The sequence below is a fragment of the Danio aesculapii genome, chromosome 4 (genome assembly GCF_903798145.1).
Source record: "Danio aesculapii chromosome 4, fDanAes4.1, whole genome shotgun sequence".
NCBI lineage: Eukaryota > Metazoa > Chordata > Actinopteri > Cypriniformes > Danionidae > Danio > Danio aesculapii.
Genome location: NC_079438.1, coordinates 3,553,461 through 3,576,157, shown reverse-complemented (window position 1 = coordinate 3,576,157; position 22,697 = coordinate 3,553,461). Strand labels below are relative to the sequence as shown.

The window sequence follows — 22,697 nt, the reverse complement described above, 5'->3', positions numbered from 1 at the left end:
CACTCAGATCCGCTGTTCTGAAACCCAAAACTCAGAGTTTATTTTTATTTTATTGTTATAATTATTTTTCGGGGTTTTCACCTTTAATGGACAGTACAGTAGAGATTGTAGACAGGAAAGCGTGGGGAGCAGAGAGAGGGAAGGGATCGGCATAGGATCGCAAGGCGGGAATCGAACTCGGGTCGCCGTGAACACCGAAGTGCATGTGTCGACGCACTAACCACTACACCACTGGTGCCGACTAAAAAAACTTTTTTAATCTCTCTGTAAATCAACTCAGAGCTCAGGTTTAAACTCCAGGTTGGTTGAACCTCCTTACTGAAACAGGCCCCAGGAGATTTTATTGTTAAAAAAATTGCATATGTGTACACGCTTAATTCTTACATATTAATGAAGACAAATGAATGATCAGTAATAAAACAAAAGGAAATAAACTGATTGCACGCAATAGTATAAATAAAAACAATAAACACATACAAAAGTATTTGAACCCTCTGTGGTCTAAGTGACATTTTTTATTTTTATTCATTCATTTTCTTTTCGGCTTAGTCCCTTTATTAATCTGGGGTCGTCACAGTGGAATGAACCGCCAACTTATCCAGCAAATGTTTTACACAGTGAATGCCCTTCCAGCTGCAACCCATTGCTGGGAAACACCCATACATACTCAATTACACACATACTTTACAAACAATTTAGCTTACCCAATTCACCTGTACCGCATGTCTTTGGACTCTAAACAGACTCATAACTGAATAATTTTGACAGGGATTTTTGGTAGTACTACACAGACTGCTGTAAATTCAATATAGCGTTCATATGCATTAAAACATTTTATGTTGAAAGTTAAATTAAAAAGACCAAATTTATATAATCATATTCCTCTGGTGTGTTTGTGTCTTCAGTGTGAGATCAGGATCATGTGTGTCTCTGAAGAGTGACTGGTCAAAACAGGATCCACCAAAGTTCAGTGAGGAAACGCCATCATCTGCCCAAAGGTATTTTGTGTTTTACATTATTGCTCACACATGGACTGTTTGCTAATATTTCAGTATTCATTATGAGATTTTATTGTTAAAAATATGTATATATGTAAAGTAGTTTGTGCTTATATATTTCACTGTTTGCCTCTAAATGTATAATTACAGTAGTTTTATCTGTTAACAGTGTTGAATATGAGTTAGCAGATTCAGGAGACGAGACTCACAGGAGACACAAGAGTTTCACAGACAATCTCCTGTTGACCTTCCAGGTAGGAAAAACTTATTTTGATTCATAATTAAAATATATATATTATTACAGACAAAATGGTTTTTGAAAAAGATCCTGCTTCTGCAACACATTTAATTTTTTTTGTTATTTTTCATTTATGATGTCTAAACAAAGACTCAATTTGGACTGTCAGTAAAAATCTAATAGACATCTAACAATAGTCCAAAACTAGACTAATCATCACATAAGACAGACCTCATAATCAGCCTTGTTTTAGCTAAACCGTATTTGATCTATGTTTAGATGTCTATTAGACTTCTTTTAAACACAAAAGGTTATGCTTGCTTAGACACTGATGTTCCCACACATGAAGTCATTGTTTATATCTTGTTTTTATCCTCAGACTGCTCCTGTATGTAGGATTAATTTCTTACACATCTCATATAAAGCCTTCTGTTGTCTTTTGGTGTGATTTTTGCTTGTTGTAGATTTGAAATATCTTAAATCATTCAGCGTAGGGATATGGAAGTGTAATGTGCTCAAAACCTGCCTGGATCTACTGTAGCTGTGCGTTTATCTGAAAATAGCATATGAATATTCACCAGCTAATCAGAATCAAGCATTCAACAGACACTTAGTACAATGCATTATTATGTATTTGCAACTATGGAGTTGTTTGTGGACTACATTGAATGTGTGTGAATGAATGATTAAACATTGTTCTCTTGTCTTCAATTATAGAATCTTGAGAGTGAAATTAACAGATTTCTGAAGAATGAACTGGAAAGGTTTAGGAAAATCTTACAACAAGAAAACAGTCAAGAGTTTGTAAAGGACTTTAATGAGAAGAGAAGCAAAATCACAGAAGCAGCTCTTGATCTCACACTCTTCTTCCTGAGAGAGATGAAGCAAGATCAAGCTGCTGATACTCTTGAGGGTAAGAGACTCATGGCCATCAGTCAGACTGACATTTAACAATATAGCTGGAAAAGATAAGTCTAAAACTGTTCTGACTAAGACTAAAAGTAATCTGTTTCTTTGCTCCTTTGTTTAGGTGAGCTGTTCTTCATTTATCAGCTTAAATGTAGCCTGAAGAAGAAATCTCAAAGCGTGTTTGAAGGAATTGCTCAGCAAGGAGACTCCACACTTCTGAATAACATCTACACAGATCTCTATATCACTCAGGGTGCGAGTGAACAGGTCAACACTGAACATGAGATCAGACAGATTGAAGCTGCTTCCAGACGTCATCAGTCACTAGAGATACAGGTTGAATGCAAACATTTGTTTGAAGCAGCTGAACAAGACGAGCAGATCAGAACTGTCCTGACAAAAGGAGTTGCTGGCATCGGGAAATCAGTCTCTGTGCAAAAGTTTGTTCTGGATTGGGCTGAAGGGAAAGAAAATCAAGACATCAGCTTCATATTTCCTCTTCCATTCAGAGAGATGAACTTAAAGGAGAAAGAAAGACAAAGTTTAAAAGACCTCATAACTCAGTTTTTCCCAGAGACTAAAGGACTGAACCTTACAAGAAGCACACGATTCAAAGTCCTGTTCATCCTTGATGGATTGGATGAATGTCGTCTTCCTCTGAACTTTGCTGGTAATGAGACGTGTCGTGATGTATCTTCAGCAGTCTCTCTGGATGTTCTCCTGACGAACCTCATCAAGGGAAATCTGCTTCCTTCTGCTCTCATCTGGATCACCAGCAGACCAGCAGCTGCCAGTAAGATTCCTGCTGACTGTATCGACCGGCTGACAGAGATACGAGGATTCAATGATGCCCAAAAGGAGGAGTACTTCAGAAAGAGACTCACAGATCAGAATCAGGCCAGAGAAATCATTGATCACATTAAACAGTCAAAGAGTCTCTTTATTATGTGCCACATCCCAATCTTCTGCTGGATTTCAGCCACTGTTCTCCAGAACATTTTGAAGGAGAACAGAAATACTGAAGTGAAACACAGGGCTAATGCTGAAACACTGCAGGAATCTCCCAAGACTCTGACACAGATGTACACACACTTTCTCCGCTTTCAGATCCAGCAGAGCAGAAGAAAGTATGATGGAGAAAACACACCAGATGTCTCCTGGGATCCAAACCTCATCCTTTCACTGGGGAAACTGGCCTTCCAGCAGCTGGAAAGAAACAATGTGATCTTCTATGAGAGCGATCTGAAAGACTGTGGCATTGACGTCTATAAGGCATCGGTGTACTCAGGCATGTGTACCCAGATCTTTAAGGAGGAGAAAGGAATCATTCTTGGTACCATGTACTGCTTTCTTCACCTGAGCATTCAGGAGTTCATTGCAGCCCTTTATCAACATCTGTTTCTAGACAGCGACAAGAAGCATGGATTGTTTTTTATACAGAAAAGCAAAACTAAATGTATGATTGATTTGCTGAAGACTGCAGTGGACAAGGCTCTGGAAAGTGAAAATGGACATCTGGACCTTTACCTTCGCTTCCTTCTCGGTCTGTCACTCCAGTCCAATCGACAACTCTTACGAGGCCTGTTGACACAGCAGGATGACAGAGACCAGAGCAAAGAGGAAATAATTGCATACATCAAGAAGAAACTTGAAGGGAATCTGTCTCCAGAGAGATCCATCAATCTGTTCTACTGTCTGAATGAACTGAATGATCAAACTCTGCTGAAAGAGATTCAGTCTCACCTCAGTAGAGGAAGTCTGTCATCTGCTGACCTTTCACCTGCCCAGTGGTCTGCTTTGGTCTTTGTGTTGTTGACCTCAGAGGAGGAGCTGGAGGAGTTTGAGCTTCAGAAATTCCAGAGATCAGACGAGTGTCTCATCAGACTATCAGCAGTCATCAAATCCTCCAAAAGGGCTCAGTAAGTCAAAGTGCTTCTTCCATTCAAGGACTAGACTTTTTTTTTATTAAATAATACAATATACAGTGCATCCAGAAAGTATTGACAAGGCTTCATTTTTCCACAGTTTTTATTTTGAGCTATTTTATTTTAAATAAATTTGAAACAATTTCAAAAACTCTTTTTCCACTTTGTCTTAATATGGTAATGTGTGTAGAAATCAATGAGTTTAATCCACTTTGGAATAAGGCAATAAGGCAATAAAAAGTCTAATTAAAATATGCACAATATTTATGTTGTGGACACTTTAATATACTGTGATAATTGTTTAATTGTTCATTATTTAATATTTTAGATTGTTTTTAATAATATTCAGATTAATCAATTGGTAGTGGTTGTTCAAGGCATAGTTTACCCAAAATTGGCTATTTTCTTTTTTACTCACCCTCAAGGGGTTATAAACCTTTCAAAAAATTTCTTTCTCCTGTTCAGCATAAAATATATTTTGAAGAAAGCTGAAACCCAGTAGCCATTGACTTATATAGCATTTGTTTTTCTTTTCTATGGAGGTCAATGGCTAATGTTTTTCATCTTTAAAAAAACTTTGGTGTTCAACAATAATGAAGCGCATAATTGTTTGTAACCATTTGAGGGTGAGTAAATATTTTAGTGAACTCTCCCTAAAAAAGCAAATAAGCCATTAACCTACATTGTCTTCAAACACTGATGTTGCTGGTGAGGCAAAAGCATATTTAACAGTCCAGATTTCTAACCATGTCTTCAGCTTCTCTGAAATATAGTAGATGAATTTCAGAAATGCAGATCATCTGTTGTCATCCTCGCTCATTAAGAACCATTTTATAACTGACTTGTGAATTTGTATGTGTTGTCCTTTTTGTGTATTGAAAATTGAGTTAATTTTTATAAATCGTGCAAGCAGACAAACAATGAAAAAGGTGGATCCAGGTGCAGTTTTAATGTTTAATTATTATATTATAATATATTAATAACATTATATTAATTATGATTTTATAACTAAACATTAAAACTGCACTTTAAACATGTTGGGACATATGCAGTTTAGGCCTAATAATAATGATGTGATGTGACACAGGTGATGTCAACAGATGATTGTAATTATGATTGCTGAAAAAAAACAGCATCCAAAAAAGATCTAGTCCTTTAGGAGCAAAGATAGGCAGAGGATCGCCAGTTTGCCAACAAATACGAGAGAGAATGATTGAAATGTTTAAAAACAACGTTCCTCAGAGAAAGAGAGAAAGACATGTGGATATTTCACCTTCAACAGTGCAGAACATCATTAAAAGAAATCTGGAGGAGTTTCAGTGTGTAAAGGACAAGGACACAAGCCTAAGCTGAACAACCGTGATCTGCAATCCCTCAGGCGGCACTGCATCAAGAATCCTCATTTATCTATAAGCCAGATCAGCACATGGGCTCAGGACTACTTTGGTGCCCTACATTGACAGTGTCCAGAAGCACCGTCGACTTCTCTAGGCTCAGAGGCATCTGGGGTGGACTATCAGGTGTACTGTGGTCACATTAATTAGTATGTTTTTTAGGAGAAATTGATTCAGCAGTGATTCAGAAAGCTGGATGCGCTACAGTGAACAAGGGTGAAGGATAAGGGGCTGGTTAATGAAACTGTGACAGAGTACAGGACAGATGGTGAGGGGGGAAACTGACAGGACAGGTGGACAGAGAGAAGCTCAAAGCAAGACAGGGACTACTGTACAGTAAACCATGGCAGATCATGTGGAACAGGATAAAATAACCAAAACACCACTGAAGTGGCATCTGCAAAATCAGAGGACTGTGGCTTGAGATCCACAACAGCTGGAGAGTCTGATGTGGCCACCATAAGAGCATGGCAGCCATCTTGTGAAATGACTCTGGTCAGGCAGTCATCTAGGGAAGGTAGTAAGGGTTAGCAGCCATGACAGGTGATGAAGCTAAAGGATTTGGTGTGGAAACTGCTGTGCTTGAGATCACTGAATCAGATGTACTAGAGAAGATTGAAACTGCTGTACTAGAGAGAACTGAAATGGTGGACATGGCTGGATAAGCTGAGGAGCTGCAGCCAAGATTACAGGGAAGGCAGTCCTTATAACTGGTGTGGAGGAATCTGTAGATCTTAGATTTTAGGTTTTTATTTGTATCTTTACGATGAATATAACTCTTTCTTTTTAATAGTTTTATTATAGTTGTGTCTCGTTTTCATTTGATTTTGTAAAGTGCCTTACAATGCAACTTTTAAAGATGCTACAGAAAATTATTGTTAACTTTGTCATGTTATTTTTTTCTCTGTAATCTTAGGACCATATTCTTTTTTTATTATTATTTTAATAGATAAAAACCTAAAAAAGAAAGAAAAAAACATCTTCCCCTGCCTTCCAATAATGGTTGTTTAGTTAAAAATAAATAGTGGAGTAAAGAACTGATACCAGAAAAATCTACCTATACAGTAACAAAGAATTGCTCTTCGTTACTTCGCATCTCTGAAACTAAACGCACATGTATGAGCACAATACCCTGTCCTGTCTCTTCCCTTGAATAAATACATATCATTATGTTAATGAAATCTCTTCAGCAAAAGCAGTCAGCAAAGAAAAAGGTAACATTATATTGTTGATGAGCCCTTCGAGCAGAGAGAGTTGCCTTTATTAATTAGACTAAAAAATAAATGAGCAGACTCAAACTCATGGTTATCTTTATTTAGACTTTATTTAGAACAGCCACAGAGACCTGTGTTCAGTGTTTCTGTTGCACCCAGGATGAGAAACGTTACAGCCATTGGGGAAATTTAGAGAAGACAAAGAAATCCTTTTGTCTTGAAGAAGTCAACTCCTCATAGGGAGTTCAATAATTACCAGCACACTAGTGCTGCCACTAACAACTATTATTATATTGACTAATCTATCAGCTAATTTATAGATTATTGGATTAATCTAAATAATTCATTTCATTTTAACAGTTATTACGTTATATCTATAATCAATTTAATAAGCATTTTGTGATATAGCATTTGAAAACAGCACCATACAAACGCCAATATTCACATTAAAACACCATTGCACTTCATCTATTTAATATTTCAATATTTCATCTATTTAAGTTTCAAATATTTGATGTTGCCTTTGCAGTAGATTTTGCATTTGCACACACTTTTTTTTTATTAACTAGTATAAATGATTTGATATTCCTATAAAACATGTTGCAATAGTGTCTAATATTTTATCAACTACTAATTAATTTCTATGTTTCTCACATGGTGGTTGTTAACGTTCATATTTTATTGTTTGCAACTTCACTTCATTGCCTCTAAGAGTTGCCAATGGACAAAAAACACACAAAAAATGTGCCTTTATTAGTTTTTGTGAGTACGCATTGTTAATGTATGAGGCCCCAGATGACCACCTAAATATTGTGTTTGTCCTCTACACAGGCTACAGGGCTGTAATCTCACTGTTCGGTGCTGTAAGAGTTTGTCTTCAGTTCTACAATCCTCAAACTGTGTCCTGAGAGAGCTGGAGCTGAGTAACAATGACCTGCAGGATTCAGGAGTGAAGCTTCTCTCTGATGGACTGAAGAGTCAACACTGTAAACTGGAGACACTGAGGTCTGAGTTCAAACACCTACTTTATTGATTTGTTTCTTTTTCTCTCTCTCTTTACATCAGATAAATTATTAAAAATCGGAATGTTAATGTAATCTGTGTTCTTCTTTCTCAGATTGGTCATGTGTAATCTCACTGTTCAGTCTTGTGAGATTTTGTCTTCAGTTCTTCAATCCTCAAACTGTGTCCTGAGAGAGCTGGAGCTGAGTAACAATGACTTGCAGGATTCAGGAGTGAAGCTTCTCTCTGATGGACTGAAGAGTCAACACTGTAAACTGGAGACACTGAGGTCTGAGATCAAACATCTGATTGATTGATTTTTATTTTTTTTTATTTTATTTTTTTTTTTACATCAGATGAATGACTAAAATCCCACTGTTAATGTAATCTGTGTTCTTCTTTCTCAGATTGGTCATGTGTAATCTCACTGTTCAGTGCTGTGAGAGTTTGTCTTCAGTTCTCCAATCCTCAAACTGTGTCCTGAGAGAGCTGGAGCTGAGTAACAATGACCTGCAGGATTCAGGAGTGAAGAAGCTCTCTGATGGACTGAAGAGTCAACACTGTCAACTGGAGACACTGAGGTAAATGCTTTTTGTTCTTCTTTGCTCTGTACAGTTCTACAGATGATGTTGAGTCCTTGTTGAGTGTGCGAGTGTGTTTGCTGATCTCAGGGCTTGATCAATAAGCAGAGCTAATCAGGATGTGTGTGTGTGTGTGTGTGTGTGTGTGTTCATCACTGCTGTTGACATGAGCAGAAACAGCAGTCAGCATCTTCACAACACAAAGAGATGTGTGATTGTCCAACTGTGTGATGTGGACTATTGCTGTGTTTGTAGATTGTCTGGCTGTATGGTGACAGAGGAAGGCTGTGGTTTTCTGTCTTCAGCTCTGACTTCAAACCCCTCACACCTGAGAGAGCTGGATCTGAGCTACAATCATCCAGGAGATTCAGGAGTCAAGCTGCTCTCTGAACAACTGGAGGATCCAAACTACACACTGGACAAACTCAAGTATGTGGAGCATCACTGGCCTTGTGCTTTTTTACTGAATGGCTTTAAAAAGACACTAGAAAGCTCTTTTCTGATCTTCAGTTTATGGGGTGATGACAGACAGAAGATACAGTTTGTATGAATTAATAGTATAAATTAATGTGAAGGGAGTTTTTTTTAATGAGTTTTCATAAATCAGATTTATTTTAATTTACTGTTTGTGTAAAATAATTCTTCAGTTTGGCCTACTACAAAACAAGTTCTAATGGCAATTTGTTTTATACAACTTAGACTGAATGCAGCAATGTGTAGTGCCAGATTATTATTACACTGAAACTATTCTCATTCTTTACCTTTTTTTTCTAATAGTCTTGAAGATTTATTTTGAAAACAGAAACTCTGTAGCCTACTTCACTCCTCTTCTAGTCTCCAGATATGAATCTAAACCTGTTGAAATATTGCAGTGCACTGGGGCAGTTCTCACATTAACTGTGATATTATATCTCATATTAACACTGTACAGTTTCAGCATTTCAGCAGTGAAGCTTCTTCCTTACATTTCTGCTGAAGCACTGTACAATATCAGGTCCGCAGTGTGTGTGTGTGTGTGTGTGTATGTGTGTGTGTGTGTGTGTGTGTGTGTGTGTGTGTGTGTGTGTGTGTGTGTGTGGCTTTCAAGCAGATGTTTTAGCACACTTTGATGTTCTTTGTAGTGTTTACTTCGTGCAAGTTATGAAAACATCAACCTGCAGTCTCGACACGCTCCCCACATCATTCATTAAAACGGTGTTGACCTGTTTAGAAATGGATCTTCTAAAAGTGGTAAATGCTTCACTTCTCTCAGGGATTTTTCCTAACTCACTTAAAACTGCAGTTGTTAAACCCCTCTTGAAGAAGAGCAACCTGGATAACACCCTATTGAGCAATTACAGGCCCATCTCAAATCTCCCTTTCATTGGCAAAATCATTGAACAAGTTGTTTTTAACCAGGTTAACAAGTTCTTAAACTTCAAGGGGTGTTTAGACAATTGTCAATCTGGTTTCAGACCACATCACAGTACAGAGAGCGCCCTTATAAAGATAATCAATGACATCCGCCTAAATACAGATTCAGGCAAACTAACAGTGCTGGTACTGCTCGATCTCAGTGCTGCATTTGACACTGTCGATCACAGCATACTTCTGGATGGGCTGGAAAACTGGGTTGGGCTGTCTGGGACGGTCCTCAAATGGTTCAGATCTTACCTTAAAGGGAGAGGTTACTATGTCAGTATAGGTGACCATAGGTCGAGGTGGACACCCATGACATGTGGAGTCCCACAAGGCTCGATTCTGGCACCACTCCTGTTCAACCTTTATATGCTCCCTCTGAGCTGAATAATGAGATAGAACCAAATCTCCTACCACAGCTATGCTGATGACACTCAGATCTACCTAGCTTTACTGCCTAATGACTACAGCCCCATTGACACCCTCTGCCAATGCATTGATGAAATGAATAGTTGGATGTGCCAAAACTTTCTACAGTTAAACAGGTTCTCAATTATGAGGTTCTCAAGGTGAATGCGTACCTTGGCTCTAAGGGTCAAACAACTAAAAATAAGGTCAAGAATCTTGGTGTGACTCTGGAGTCAGATCTGAGTTTCCATAGTTATGTTAAAGCAGTTAGTAAATCAGCATACTATCATCTCAAAAACATTGCAGGAATCAGATGCTTTGTTTCCAGTGAGGATTTAGAGAAACTTGTTCATGCTTTTATCAGCAGCAGGGTGGATTACTGTAATGGACTTGTCTTTTTAATTCTTGTTTATGTAAAGCACTTTGAATTGCCACTGTGTATGAAATGTGCTATAGAAATACACTTGCCTTGCCTTACTAGACCAGCGCTTCCTAATGTGAGTGAAAACTGACCGGTGGTTCCTAAACTCAAGCTGCACTGTTTCTGAAATCCTGGCTTTCTTAAATCTACTTGTGCAAAACTCCTCTGATCGGAGTCATATTGTGTGGTGAAAGCCGCTCTGTACTGCGCATTCATTATAATCCTGTGAAAAATAAAAAGGCAGCTTCTGTCAGTGGAGCAGGATCTATGAGCTGCAGAATTACCAGATAAAGATTCACAACTATTACAGAAAATTATGATATCTGTTCAGAATAAGAGGAGCTTCAGTTTATAATAATCTGTATAAATGCATTATGGCTCTACATGAGGCTAGACGTAGGCTGTGCTGTATACAAGGAGTTGCCATTAGAACTTGTATTACAGTCGGCCAAACTGAAGAGGTCTTTTGCAAAATAAAGTGATTTATCAAAATGAATACAGACTGAATGTGCCCCCCCCCCCCCCCCTTACATGAATTGATAGTGAATGACTTGCTCTTCATAGAAGTGATTGTTCTACTCTACAAGCTGTATCTTCTGTATGTCCTTACCAGAGTAGCGGAGTAGTATTCATTAAATAAGGATGTAATGAATGCTCTGCTGTTATATCACAAACCTCTGTCATAAAACTGCTCCATTTAAACACAAGTCATTATTATAGGGGTGATGTCTTAAGCATCTGATTTTACCTCAGTGCTTGTGTGCTTTCATTTTCTCCATCTCACTCTCAGTGAGTTCAGAGTGTTTTAATAAGTAAAACTGGCCTCAGATCAGTGTATCCTGCTTCAGACTAACTGAATTATCAGGCTTTGCTGAAAGGATGCTTATTTTACCATCAATGAGAGACAATAATGTAGCTTACTAAAGCTAATGTGAGTCTCTTAATATTAAAGAGGAAGCTTAAGCTTGACTGTTATGGAGCACGGGGTTGCATTGGTAACTGTTACGGTGCCAATCGTCTCAGCATGTATATTAACACTATTAATGTCCAATAACCATGAAAGAAAAAAACACAGACGTACTAAATTGTAGGTGTTTACTCAAATAGGATATATTAATCCTCAAATAACAATATTATTTAAATGAAACAAAAACATACATCAAAAAAAGAGAGGTGGCCTGCGCAAATAATAATGATATAAAGGTTCACAATAGGATGTAAAGAATAATGCTGATTGCTTACTAATCAATAGTAAAGAAAACTATTATAAAAGGTCCTTTCTACACGTTCAGATACCAGGAGGTTGAATGAAGCTGGTCTTTTAGCTACAGTCTCAGGGCCGTTGGTGCACAATGAATCCTCCCGCGATGAGAAGGGCAGGAATTTCAGCCAGTACTGGATGTTGCTGAATAATTATGATGACGCTTCATACGACTCTTGCACATGTGGTTCTATAATGAACAAATTAACATGATCAGTAATAATTTGAATCATCGTATGATGGACACCAGCAGCACTACTAATGTGCTGAGTCATAGCCATACAATATGCATGTAGATAATAGTAATGTGGACAATTAAATACTCAAACATTACATCAACAATGCAGCAGTTGTATATCAATTAAACACAAGTAACTGACAATCATATTAATAATATAATGTACTGTCGAGTGAAACTCACTTTTATCATTGACGCACTTGCAAGGATCGTCACGAGCGAGACTTCGGCACCGTCTATAAGGGTTATTAAAACCCATCCGCTGTCAATCCAGATTATAATACACCCTTCTGCAGTTCACAAAGTGAAGGTGCTACAAAACGAGTCGATAATTTACTGTTTTACGCCGTTAAAGATGAGATTGTAGGACCTCTGCTTTCACATCACCTTTCTGAACTGATTCACTTTCGTTTTTTATCATTCGGTTGATTTGAACTGAACTGAACTGATTCGCGAACGCTTGCTTGATTTGGCTGTGCCTCCATCTCTTTCGACTGAGCAGATCCGACTCAGGATAGACTACCTGAGGTAGGGAGGAGTCAGGCCGCCCCATGAGCAATGAATTTGGCGTCACAGGGTCTGGATCCGCGACATCACTAGACACGTAACCGAGTGGTCTCGAATTTAAGATACCTTCGACCTCCACTAAGACAGTCCTCAAGACTTCTTCAGTGACTATTTGAGCACCCAAGGTGGTCCGCAGTGCTGTCTTCACAGACCACACTTCTCTCTCCCAAGATCCACCAAAGTGCGGTGCACTGGGAGGATTAAAGCGAAATCTGATTTGTTCTTTAGCCAGTTGGTCTCTCAGTAGTGGTTGCATCTCCTTGAAAGCTTCCTCCAATTCTGTATTTCCTCCTCGGAAATTAGTTCCTTGGTCGGATAAAAGCTCATAAGGTCTTCCCCGACGTGCAGGAAAGCGTCTGAGAGACAACAGAAATGAATCAGTGTCCATATGGTCCTGAAGGTCAAGACTGACTGCTCTAGTGGTAAGGCACTTATACACTATACCCCACCTCTTCTCTGTTCGTCGGCCTTCCTTTATCATAAGTGGGCCAAAACAATCAACCCCAGTGGAGTAAAAGGGAGGTTTAAACAACCTAAGACTGGAAGGTGGAATATCTGACATCTTCGGAATAACTGGTCGGCCTCTCCACTTTTGGCATTCTGGGCAGCAGCGCTGATGCTTTTTCACTGCCTCTCTCCCTCTTAGGATCCAAAATTTCCGTCGTAGCTCAGCGTACACTCTTCCAGGTCCTGAATGGAGTAATTGTGCATCATAATGCTTAATAAGAAAAGTAACTACTGGATTAGTGGGATTTAAAACGACAGGATGTAAAATATCTTTGGTGAGGCTCTCACATCGTCTAAGTCTGCCACCCACTCTGATCAGATTGGAGTCTTGGTCATATTCAGGTGCAAGTCCTGACAATTGACTACTGTTTGGTACAGGCTTTCCTTCCTTGAGCAATGCAAACTCCTTTGGGAAATCATGCATCTGACAATGTCTCAGGAGCGTCAGTTCTGCTTCATGATAGTCATCTGCATGTGGTGGTTGTCCCTTTTCAGCCGCCCCATGAAGGGATTTCACTGTGTTGTCTAGTAACTCTTGATAACTACTGAAATGCTGAACATCTGGAATAACTGGTGTTTCATTAAGTGGCTCCCAGAAGGTGAGTTTCCTAAGCTCGGAGTCTTCATCAGGGTTTTGACGTTCAGGAACCTTTGGCCAGTTACATTTTGGTTGTGTCAAGAAGGCTGGACCTTGCCTCCAGCGATTGTCATGGGTCAATTGTGTTAACGTCAGACCACGAGTAATATCATCAGCAGGATTAGTCGATGAATCGACATAGTGCCAGGATCCTGGGTCAGACAACTCTTGTATTTCGCTAACTCTGACTCCCACAAACACCTTGTACCTGCAAGAATCAGACTGCAGCCAAGCTAGAACTGTGGTAGAGTCAGTCCAATATACAAAGTGGTGGATCTCTAGCGTCAGTTCTCTCTTCAAGACTGCACCTAGCTGTGCTCCCGTCAGAGCCCCACATAGCTCTAAGCGTGCAATGGAGATTTGTCTCTTCGGAGCCACTCTGGATCTTGCTGCTAGGAAAGCTATCTGTGTGTTGTGCTGATCATCTTCAGTACTCAAGTATGCTACTGAGCCATAGGCTCTCTCTGAAGCATCGCAGAAAATGTGAACACTGCGATGTTTGATTGGCTGCTGAACAATACCACTGTAGCACCATGGTAAGGTGATCTGAGCTAAATGGGGAAGCTCATTTTCCCATTCTTTCCATGCAGCTATCAGATCAGCTGGCAGACAGGGGTCATCCCAGCCTCTTTTCTTGTTCCAGAGCAATTGTACATTGATCTTTGCCCTTGTTGTGAAGGGAATCAGATACACTAAGGGGTCGTACTGCTTTGCAAGTGTGCGGTAAATCTTGCGCATGGTGATTTCTCCTTTATCCTCTTGGAATGGTTTGTATGCTAAGGTATCAGATTGGCAGTTCCATATCAGTCCAAGGGTTCGTTCCAGAGGGTTAGTTGTACCTTGGCTGAGCCAAATCTCGCTGCCCTTTGACTTCAGCTGAGATGGAAAATGGTCAATGACCGTAGGATCATTACTGGCCCATTGTCGCAACTCGAAACCACCCTCCGATAGATGATTTTGTAATCTGTTTACTAGCTGCTTGGCCTGTTCCACATTTGAGATGCTTTTAAGACAGTTGTCTACGTAGAAATTACGTTTAACAGTTTGCCGCACATCATCTGTGGACTCAAGGATTCCTACATGTGACTGAAGGGCGAAAACAGCACAGCAGGGACTGCAGGCGGTTCCGAAAGGTAAGACTGCCCATTGATAGATGGTTGGAGGCTCAGACGTATTGCCATCGTATTGGAGATGCAAGATGGCACCGATGACGATGGCAGCCTCCGTGTCGTACTCTGCAGTAGTGTTTGTGTTTTTGTTAGTTTGTCCTGTCTCGAGTCATATTCCTACAATTAGTTTCACCAGAGACGAATTGTTGGACATTCGGGCACATACACCACCGAAAATTTTTCCATACCTGGATTTATCTGATGTTCTGTTGGACATTGTAGTCGGCGGAGCCGCAGTGCTACTCAAACGCTTTCAAGCGCGCAGACGAGGAAAGCGCGCAGGCGCGCTTGTGAAACTCAGACAGCGTGGATTTCGGACCGCGTTGCCTAGCATCCATCTAGCAAATCTCCGCTCTCTACCCAACAAAATAGACGAACTCATTCTGCTCTCTCAGACAAACAGGGATTTTCTGCATTCAGCTGCTCTGTGTTTCACGGAAACCTGGCTGAACGACACCATACCGGACAACGCGCTTCACCTACCGGGCTATCAGCTGTTCAGAGCGGATCGCAACGAAGAATCAACACGGAAATCACGCGGTGGCGGGACGTGCTTTTACATCAATGAAAGGTGGTGTACAGATGTAACAGTTTTAAAGAAGATGTGCTGTCCAGATCTCGAAGCACTGTTTATTAACTGTAAGCCTTTTTACTCCCCGCACGAGTTCTGCTTGTTCATCTTCGTCAGTGTTTACATTCCTCCGCTCGCGCATGCGAGTCTGGCGATACAGAAACTAGCTGATCAGATCACGGTGTTAGAGCAACAACACCCGGACTCTGTTTTAATCATTCTCGGGGATTTTAACAAAGCAAAACTGTCCCGTGAACTGCCAAAATATAGACAGCATGTTACATGTCCCACAAGAGACAGAAATATACTGGATCACTGCTATACCACAATAAAGGATGCATACCGCTCCGTCCAACGAGCAGCTTTGGGACACTCTGACCATTGTTTGATTCATCTCATTCCAACCTACAGGCAGAAACTGAAAACAGCCAAACCTGTATTAAGATCTGTGAAAAGATGGACTAACGAAACAGAGCGGGATCTACAAGCCTGTTTCGACCTCACTGACTGAAGTGTTTTTGAAGCTGCTGCAAACGATCTGGATGAGCTCACAGAGACTGTAACATCTTATATCAGTTTCTGTGAATCCGTGTGCATTCCTACCAGGACTCAACTCACATACAACAATGACAAACCATGGTTCACTGTAAAACTCAGACAGCTACGTCAGGCCAAGGAGGTTGCTTACAGGAATGGGGATAGGGCCTTGTATAAGCAGGCCAAATACACACTGGAAAAGGAGATCAGAGTCGCAAAAAGGAACTATTCTGAGAAACTAAGGAGTCAGTTCTCTTCCAGTGACTCAGCATCCGTGTGGAAAAGTCTGAAAAACATCACAAACTACAAGACACCATCCCCCAGCACTGTAGACAATGAACGACTTGCAAACGACCTGAATGAGTTTTACTGCCGGTTTGAGAAAACCTCCCACACCCACTCTGAACTGCTCTTCACGCCACCATTAACACCTCCACCACCCCCTGCCTCCCCCATACCTGCACTACAGTTTAACGAAGATGAGGTGCGCCAGGTCTTCCGGAAACAGAAGAGGAAAAAAGCACCAGGCCCAGATTTTATAACACCAGCCTGTTTAAAATCCTGTGCTGACCAACTGGCCCCCATCTTCACCCTGATCTTCAACAGATCACTGGAGCTGTGTGAAGTGCCCTCCTGCCTCAAACGCTCTACCATCATCCCATCCCAAAGAAACCCAAACTTACAGGACTAAATGACTACAGACCGGTGGCACTAACATCTGTGGTCATGAAGTCCTTTGAAAAACTGATGCTGGCCCACCTGAAGGACATCACTGAACCCTCACTGGACTCTCTTCAGTTTGCCTACAGAGCAAACAGGTCTGTGGATGATGCAGTAAATATGGGACTGCATTATGCTCTGCAACACCTAGACAGACCAGGGACCTATGTGAGAATCTTGTTTGTTGACTTCAGCTCGGCGTTTAACACTATCATCCCAAAACTTCTCCTGCCCAAATTAACTCAGCTCTCTGTGCCCACCTCTGTCTGTCAGTGGATCAACAGCTTCCTAACGGACAGGCAGCAGCTGGTGAAGCTGGGAAAATTCTCATCTAGCATCCGCACAATCAGCACTGGCTGAACCTGAACCCAGGGGTGTGTCCTCTCCCCACTGCTCTTCTCCCTGTACACGAATGACTGCACATCAAAAGACTCCTCTGTGAAGCTCTTGAAGTTTGCAGACGACACCACACTTATCGGCCTCATTCAGGACGGTGACGAGTCTGCTTACAGACAGGAGGTTAAGGAGTTGGCTGTCTGGTGCAGTAACAACAACCTGGAGCTCAACACGCTCAAAACAGTGGAGATGATAGTGGACTTCAGGAAAAAAAACCCTGCTCTCCCCCCACTGAGCATCATCGACAGCATTGTGGCAGCAGTGGAGTCATTCAGGTTCCTGGGCACCACCATCTCTCAGGACCTGAAGTGGGACACTCACATTGACTCCATTGTCAAAAAAGCTCAACAGAGGCTGTACTTTCTTCGTCAGCTGAGGAAGTTTAACCTCCCAAAGGAGCTGCTGAAACAGTTCTACACCTCCATCATTGAATCAGTCATCTGCACATCAATAACTGTCTGGTTTAGCTCAGCTACTAAATACGACCTCCAAAGACTACGTCGAATAGTTCGGACTGCTGAGCGAATCACTGGTACAACCCTTCCTACTCCCCAAGAACTGTACTTATCCAGAGCGAGCAGAAGGGCTGCCAAAATCACTCTGGACCCCTCACACCCAGCACACTGCCTCTTTGAACTTTTACCTTCTGGTCGACGCTACAGAGCACTGCGCACCAGAACAGCCCGACACAGAAACAGTTTCTTCCCTCAGGCAATCCATCTCATGAACACTTGATGATAATAATTGCGAAACCAACATCACTACTTGCTATACACTTTTATACATATACACTTATTTAACAACACACTTTACATGCCAATTTGCACATAACAGCTGCACATATAACGTTGTATATAGTAATAAACATGTACATACACTGGTCAATCTGTATATTTGCACTCACTACTTCTATTTTTTAAAATATATTTATTATCTGTTTTTTGTCCTGTCTCTGTTGCAATGCTGTTGCACTGTAGAAGCTCTGTCACGAAAACAAATTCCTAGTATGTGTGAACATACCTGGCAATAAAGCTCTTTCTGATTATGATTCTGATTCTGATCACGCCATAGGAATTTGAGAAAGGGTTTGTCTTCATCAAGGAGGCGAACTTGATGAAACATGCCTCTCACATCACTACAAACAGCAATTGGATGCTCCCCGAAGTGAAGTAGTACTCCCAACAAACTTGCCCCAAGAGTAGGCCCAGGTAGCAGGTTCTCATTCAGTGATTGACCTTGGTATTCAAAGGAGCAGTTAAATACTATGCGGTTCTTTCCATTGTGATGGACGATATGATGAGGTATATACCATGAAGGAGAGCTCGAACCACACTCCTTTGTTGTTGGTAAAGTGATGTATCCTACTTGCTGTAACTTTTGGATTTCAGCATTATAGATATCGGTCAATTTGGGCTCTTTAGACAGTCGTTTTTCTGCACTACGTAGCAGAGGTAGAACAGCTTCTTTGGGTGCATTCAATGGTGGGAGTGACTCTTTCCAGAGTAGTGGGGTTGCGTATCTTTTGACTCCCTCCACATTAATTCGGACTGTTTTTTCTTCCAGAATCCGAATGGCCTCAGCATCTTGACGTGAGCGTGTCACAACCTTATCAGAGCGATAGGGCAGAATATCCAGTTTCCACAAGTTCTCCACTTGGTTGAATAGTTCTGAGTCTGGTTTTGCACAAGAAACAAAGAAACATTCCTGTGGTTGGAGCTGAGAACAAAGGATCCTTGATGGACCTTGCAATGTCCATCCAAGTGTCGTATGTACTGCTGCCGGTCCTCCTTTAGACCCCAATATCACAGGTTCCACAGGTGTTATCAGATGTGGGTAGTCAGAACCAATAAGCACTAATGGCTGTGCCTGATTGATAGCATGTAGAGGCAGATCTCTGAGATGGCCATGTTTCTGCTGCAATTCAGTGATGGGAGTAAGTATGTTTGACTAACCCCAACCCTTTCGCAGTAAAGGCTCCAAAAACTTAAAATGATCTGTCAGGTTGTGAAGCAGGAGCGATTGTGAAGGACACTGAATTTCCACGAATGGTGTGTACCTCCTGTCTCACTGTACGAAGCGCTAAGTTCTCAATTGTTCCTTGAAGGCCTAAACGCTGAGCAGCCTCATGCAATAGAATCGTTCGCTCTGATCCATCATCCAGCACCGCATAGGTCTCTAGTGACCTGTCCCCATTACGAATCACAACTCGACTCAATTTAAGTAGCACTTGCTTTCCGCTTGTGGGTCGGTCCAGATACAAGGTCTGAGAAGTAGAACTTACTGGATCTGTGCTACTATCTGACTCTCTGATGTTGCATGTCCTGCTTGGATCAGAGTTGGTATTAACATCATGCAGCACTTCAAGATGTCTCCTTTCGCATTGTTTACATTTCGCCTTTAGAGTACACTTTGAGGTTGGATGACTTCGGCCACATCTCCAGCATCGGTGACCCATTTTAATCCAATTCTGGACCTGTTGCTTAGTCAGGAGTTTAAAGTTTGAACACTGATTCATATAATGATTGATGGTATCACAAAGGGACAATACTTTTTGGGATTCTCCTGTGTTTTTCCTGAAGGTACTGACCCTGTACCTAAGTTTCCTGTTAATACTTCCTTCTGGTCTCTCCCATGTAGGATAGTAGTTGGCTTTCGAGCAGGAAATCCTGGCCTCTTATCCTTGTGTAGACCAAACTTCTCTCGATCAAGGAAGGTAGTGTATCGTGTTCCCTCTACCTGCACACGTACCTCATATTCAAGCCAGTCGGCTAAATCTAGCAGTGTAGGGATGGGAGTCTGCAGTGGGTTGATAAATCTCTTAAAGTTGGCTCTCAGATCATAAGGCAACTTTGTTCAGAGGCGTGATACATGAGAACCGCATTTCAGCTCGGTCCATCCTGGACTACCCAACTGATTCAACATCCCTACTAAAGCACGAACACGAAGAGCAAATCCTTGACATCTCCACTTCTGATATTGAGCCCATCCATCAAACTGGATATTCGCTGCAGTGCCAGCTGGTGTGGTTGCCCATACATGTCTATAAGTGCTCGCATAGTGTCACTAAAGGGAGAAGGACCATGACTGTAAGAATCTGCAATGAGCAAGGCATCTTCTAATTTCAAATGATCCATGAGTATTTGAAACTTGAAGGATTCAAATGCGTCTTCAGGCAAAACGTTATCTAAAGCAAGTTTAAGTCGATTAAACTCTCGCGGATCATCATGTATAAAATCTGGGATGGTGGGTGTAGGCCCACGATACTGGACTGACATAGGCTGGTAAGGATGATTAGACTCTTGGTGCAAGGTTGGATATGACATATCAGTTGAATAGAATCGTTCATTATCAGGATAGCGATCATTTCTCCGTTCTCGTTGAAAATAAGGACCAGAATGTTCAAGCATGACTGGTTTGTGGGAAGTTTGAGTTAAATGCCCATAACGTGGATCACAAAATTTCTGGCAGGCTGGTACTCTGAATGCGAGTTATATTTATATGGGTCAGCAGGAGGATGACATGGATCTCGAGGGGGTTGACGAAAGTGATTGGGTAATGGGTTAGATTCATCATATAGCCGATTAGATGGAGTAGACTGATTATGACGATCGATTGCATGTGGCATAAGTTTCCTCTCTACCATGGGGGCTCCGCGTATTGAGGTGTTGCCTGACCTGAATGTATTGGAGCACCACTCAGTCGTCCTGTTTCCCTTAGACGATATATGAGATCTTCAATGAGGTCTTGTCGGCTATCGTTATACACATGCAGAGACTCATCTCTTGGAGGCACTGGTGGGGGCAGTTCGGGTTGATCAGAACTTTGCTCATAATGAGGGGGAGACATCCTCCTAGCAGCTATTGGAATAGCAGATCTGTAAAACTCCGCATCAGGAGATGGCTGTAAGGATGGCGAAACCTGTGGTGTATCTAACACAGGTAAATTAGTGATTATTTCTGAAATTCGTTGCACATCTTGCCTCAGCTGATTGCTCTCTTCTCTCATTTCGTGGATGAAAGAGATAACATCAGTATTTCTTACTGCACTAGCATGCTCATTTGCGAATGTATGCTGTGTCTGAACTAAACCAAACTCATAATCTTGAAGATATGAAGGCGGTCTAGTAATTCTACGTGGGCGAACTACGTCACTATCTAACATTTTCTCTCCTAGTTTGGACATCGTTACTGAGACGGTTGTGCATCCGGCTCGAAGGACCATAAAATGTTATGGAGCACGGGGTTGCACTGGTAACTGTTACGGTGCCAATCGTCTCAGTATGTATATTAACACTATTAATGTCCAATAACCATGAAAGAAAAAAACACAGACGTACTAAATTGTAGGTGTTTACTCAAATAGAATATATTAATCCTCAAATAACAATATTATTTAAATGAAACAAAAACATACATCAAAAAAAGAGAGGTGGCCTGCGCAAATAATAATGATATAAAGGTTCACAATAGGATGTAAAGAATAATGCTGATTGCTTACTAATCAATAGTAAAGAAAACTATTATAAAAGGTCCTTTCTACACGTTCAGATACCAGGAGGTTGAATGAAGCTGGTCTTTTAGCTACAGTCTCAGGGCCGTTGGTGCACAATGAATCCTCCCGCGATGAGAAGGGCAGGAATTTCAGCCAGTACTGGATGTTGCTGAATAATTATGATGATGCTTCATACGACTCTTGCACATGTGGTTCTATAATGAACAAATTAACGTGATCAGTAATAATTTGAATCATCGTATGATGGACACCAGCAGCACTACTAATGTGCTGAGTCATAGCCATACAATATGCATGTAGATAATAGTAATGTGGACAATTAAATACTCAAACATTACATCAACAATGCAGCAGTTGTATATCAATTAAACACAAGTAACTGACAATCATATTAATAATATAATGTACTGTCGAGTGAAACTCACTTTTATCATTGACGCACTTGCAAGGATCGTCACGAGCGAGACTTCGGCACCGTCTATAAGGGTTATTAAAACCCATCCGCTGTCAATCCAGATTATAATACACCCTTCTGCAGTTCACAAAGTGAAGGTGCTACAAAACGAGTCGATAATTTACTGTTTTACGCCGTTAAAGATGAGATTGTAGGACCTCTGCTTTCACATCACCTTTCTGAACTGATTCACTTTCGTTTTTTATCATTCGGTTGATTTGAACTGAACTGAACTGATTCGCGAACGCTTGCTTGATTTGGTTGATTCCTAACTGAACTGATTCGCGGTGGCGCGACTCACTAAATATGCCACACCTTTTCTTCTAAATGAGAGATGAAATAATCGTCATACAAAACCTATTTTAAATGTGCATAAACTGAACAATGGCTTTTTTACATTGACAACATCAGATCCTGTCAATGTCGAAACACTGAATGCTCTGACCTCTTTCCTGACAGTGATTTATTTTATTTTTGTTGACCTAAATGTGACAGCGCTCTGAATAATATTGACTAGGAATATCTGACCATATTATATATTAAACTAAAGAACCACCCTGCTTTCAGACAACAATAAAACTGTTTATTTTCTTAATCATCTGTTTGTGTTTTATACACACTTAAATGCAGGAAGGATTCA

The 22,697-nt window shown here is 40.8% G+C and overlaps 1 protein-coding gene across 1 annotated transcript in view; it reads left to right on the top strand.

The window, feature by feature from the left end:
• Positions 1–22,697, top strand: part of LOC130222012 (NLR family CARD domain-containing protein 3-like) — a 34,820-nt gene that overhangs the window by 9,120 nt on the left and 3,003 nt on the right. The window contains exons 4-9 of the mRNA XM_056454618.1: positions 906–998; positions 1,168–1,252; positions 1,954–2,149; positions 2,267–4,064; positions 7,510–7,683; positions 8,517–8,690. Coding sequence (XP_056310593.1) covers positions 906–998; positions 1,168–1,252; positions 1,954–2,149; positions 2,267–4,064; positions 7,510–7,683; positions 8,517–8,690 — 2,520 coding nt within the window. The remainder of the gene's footprint in view (positions 1–905; positions 999–1,167; positions 1,253–1,953; positions 2,150–2,266; positions 4,065–7,509; positions 7,684–8,516; positions 8,691–22,697) is intronic.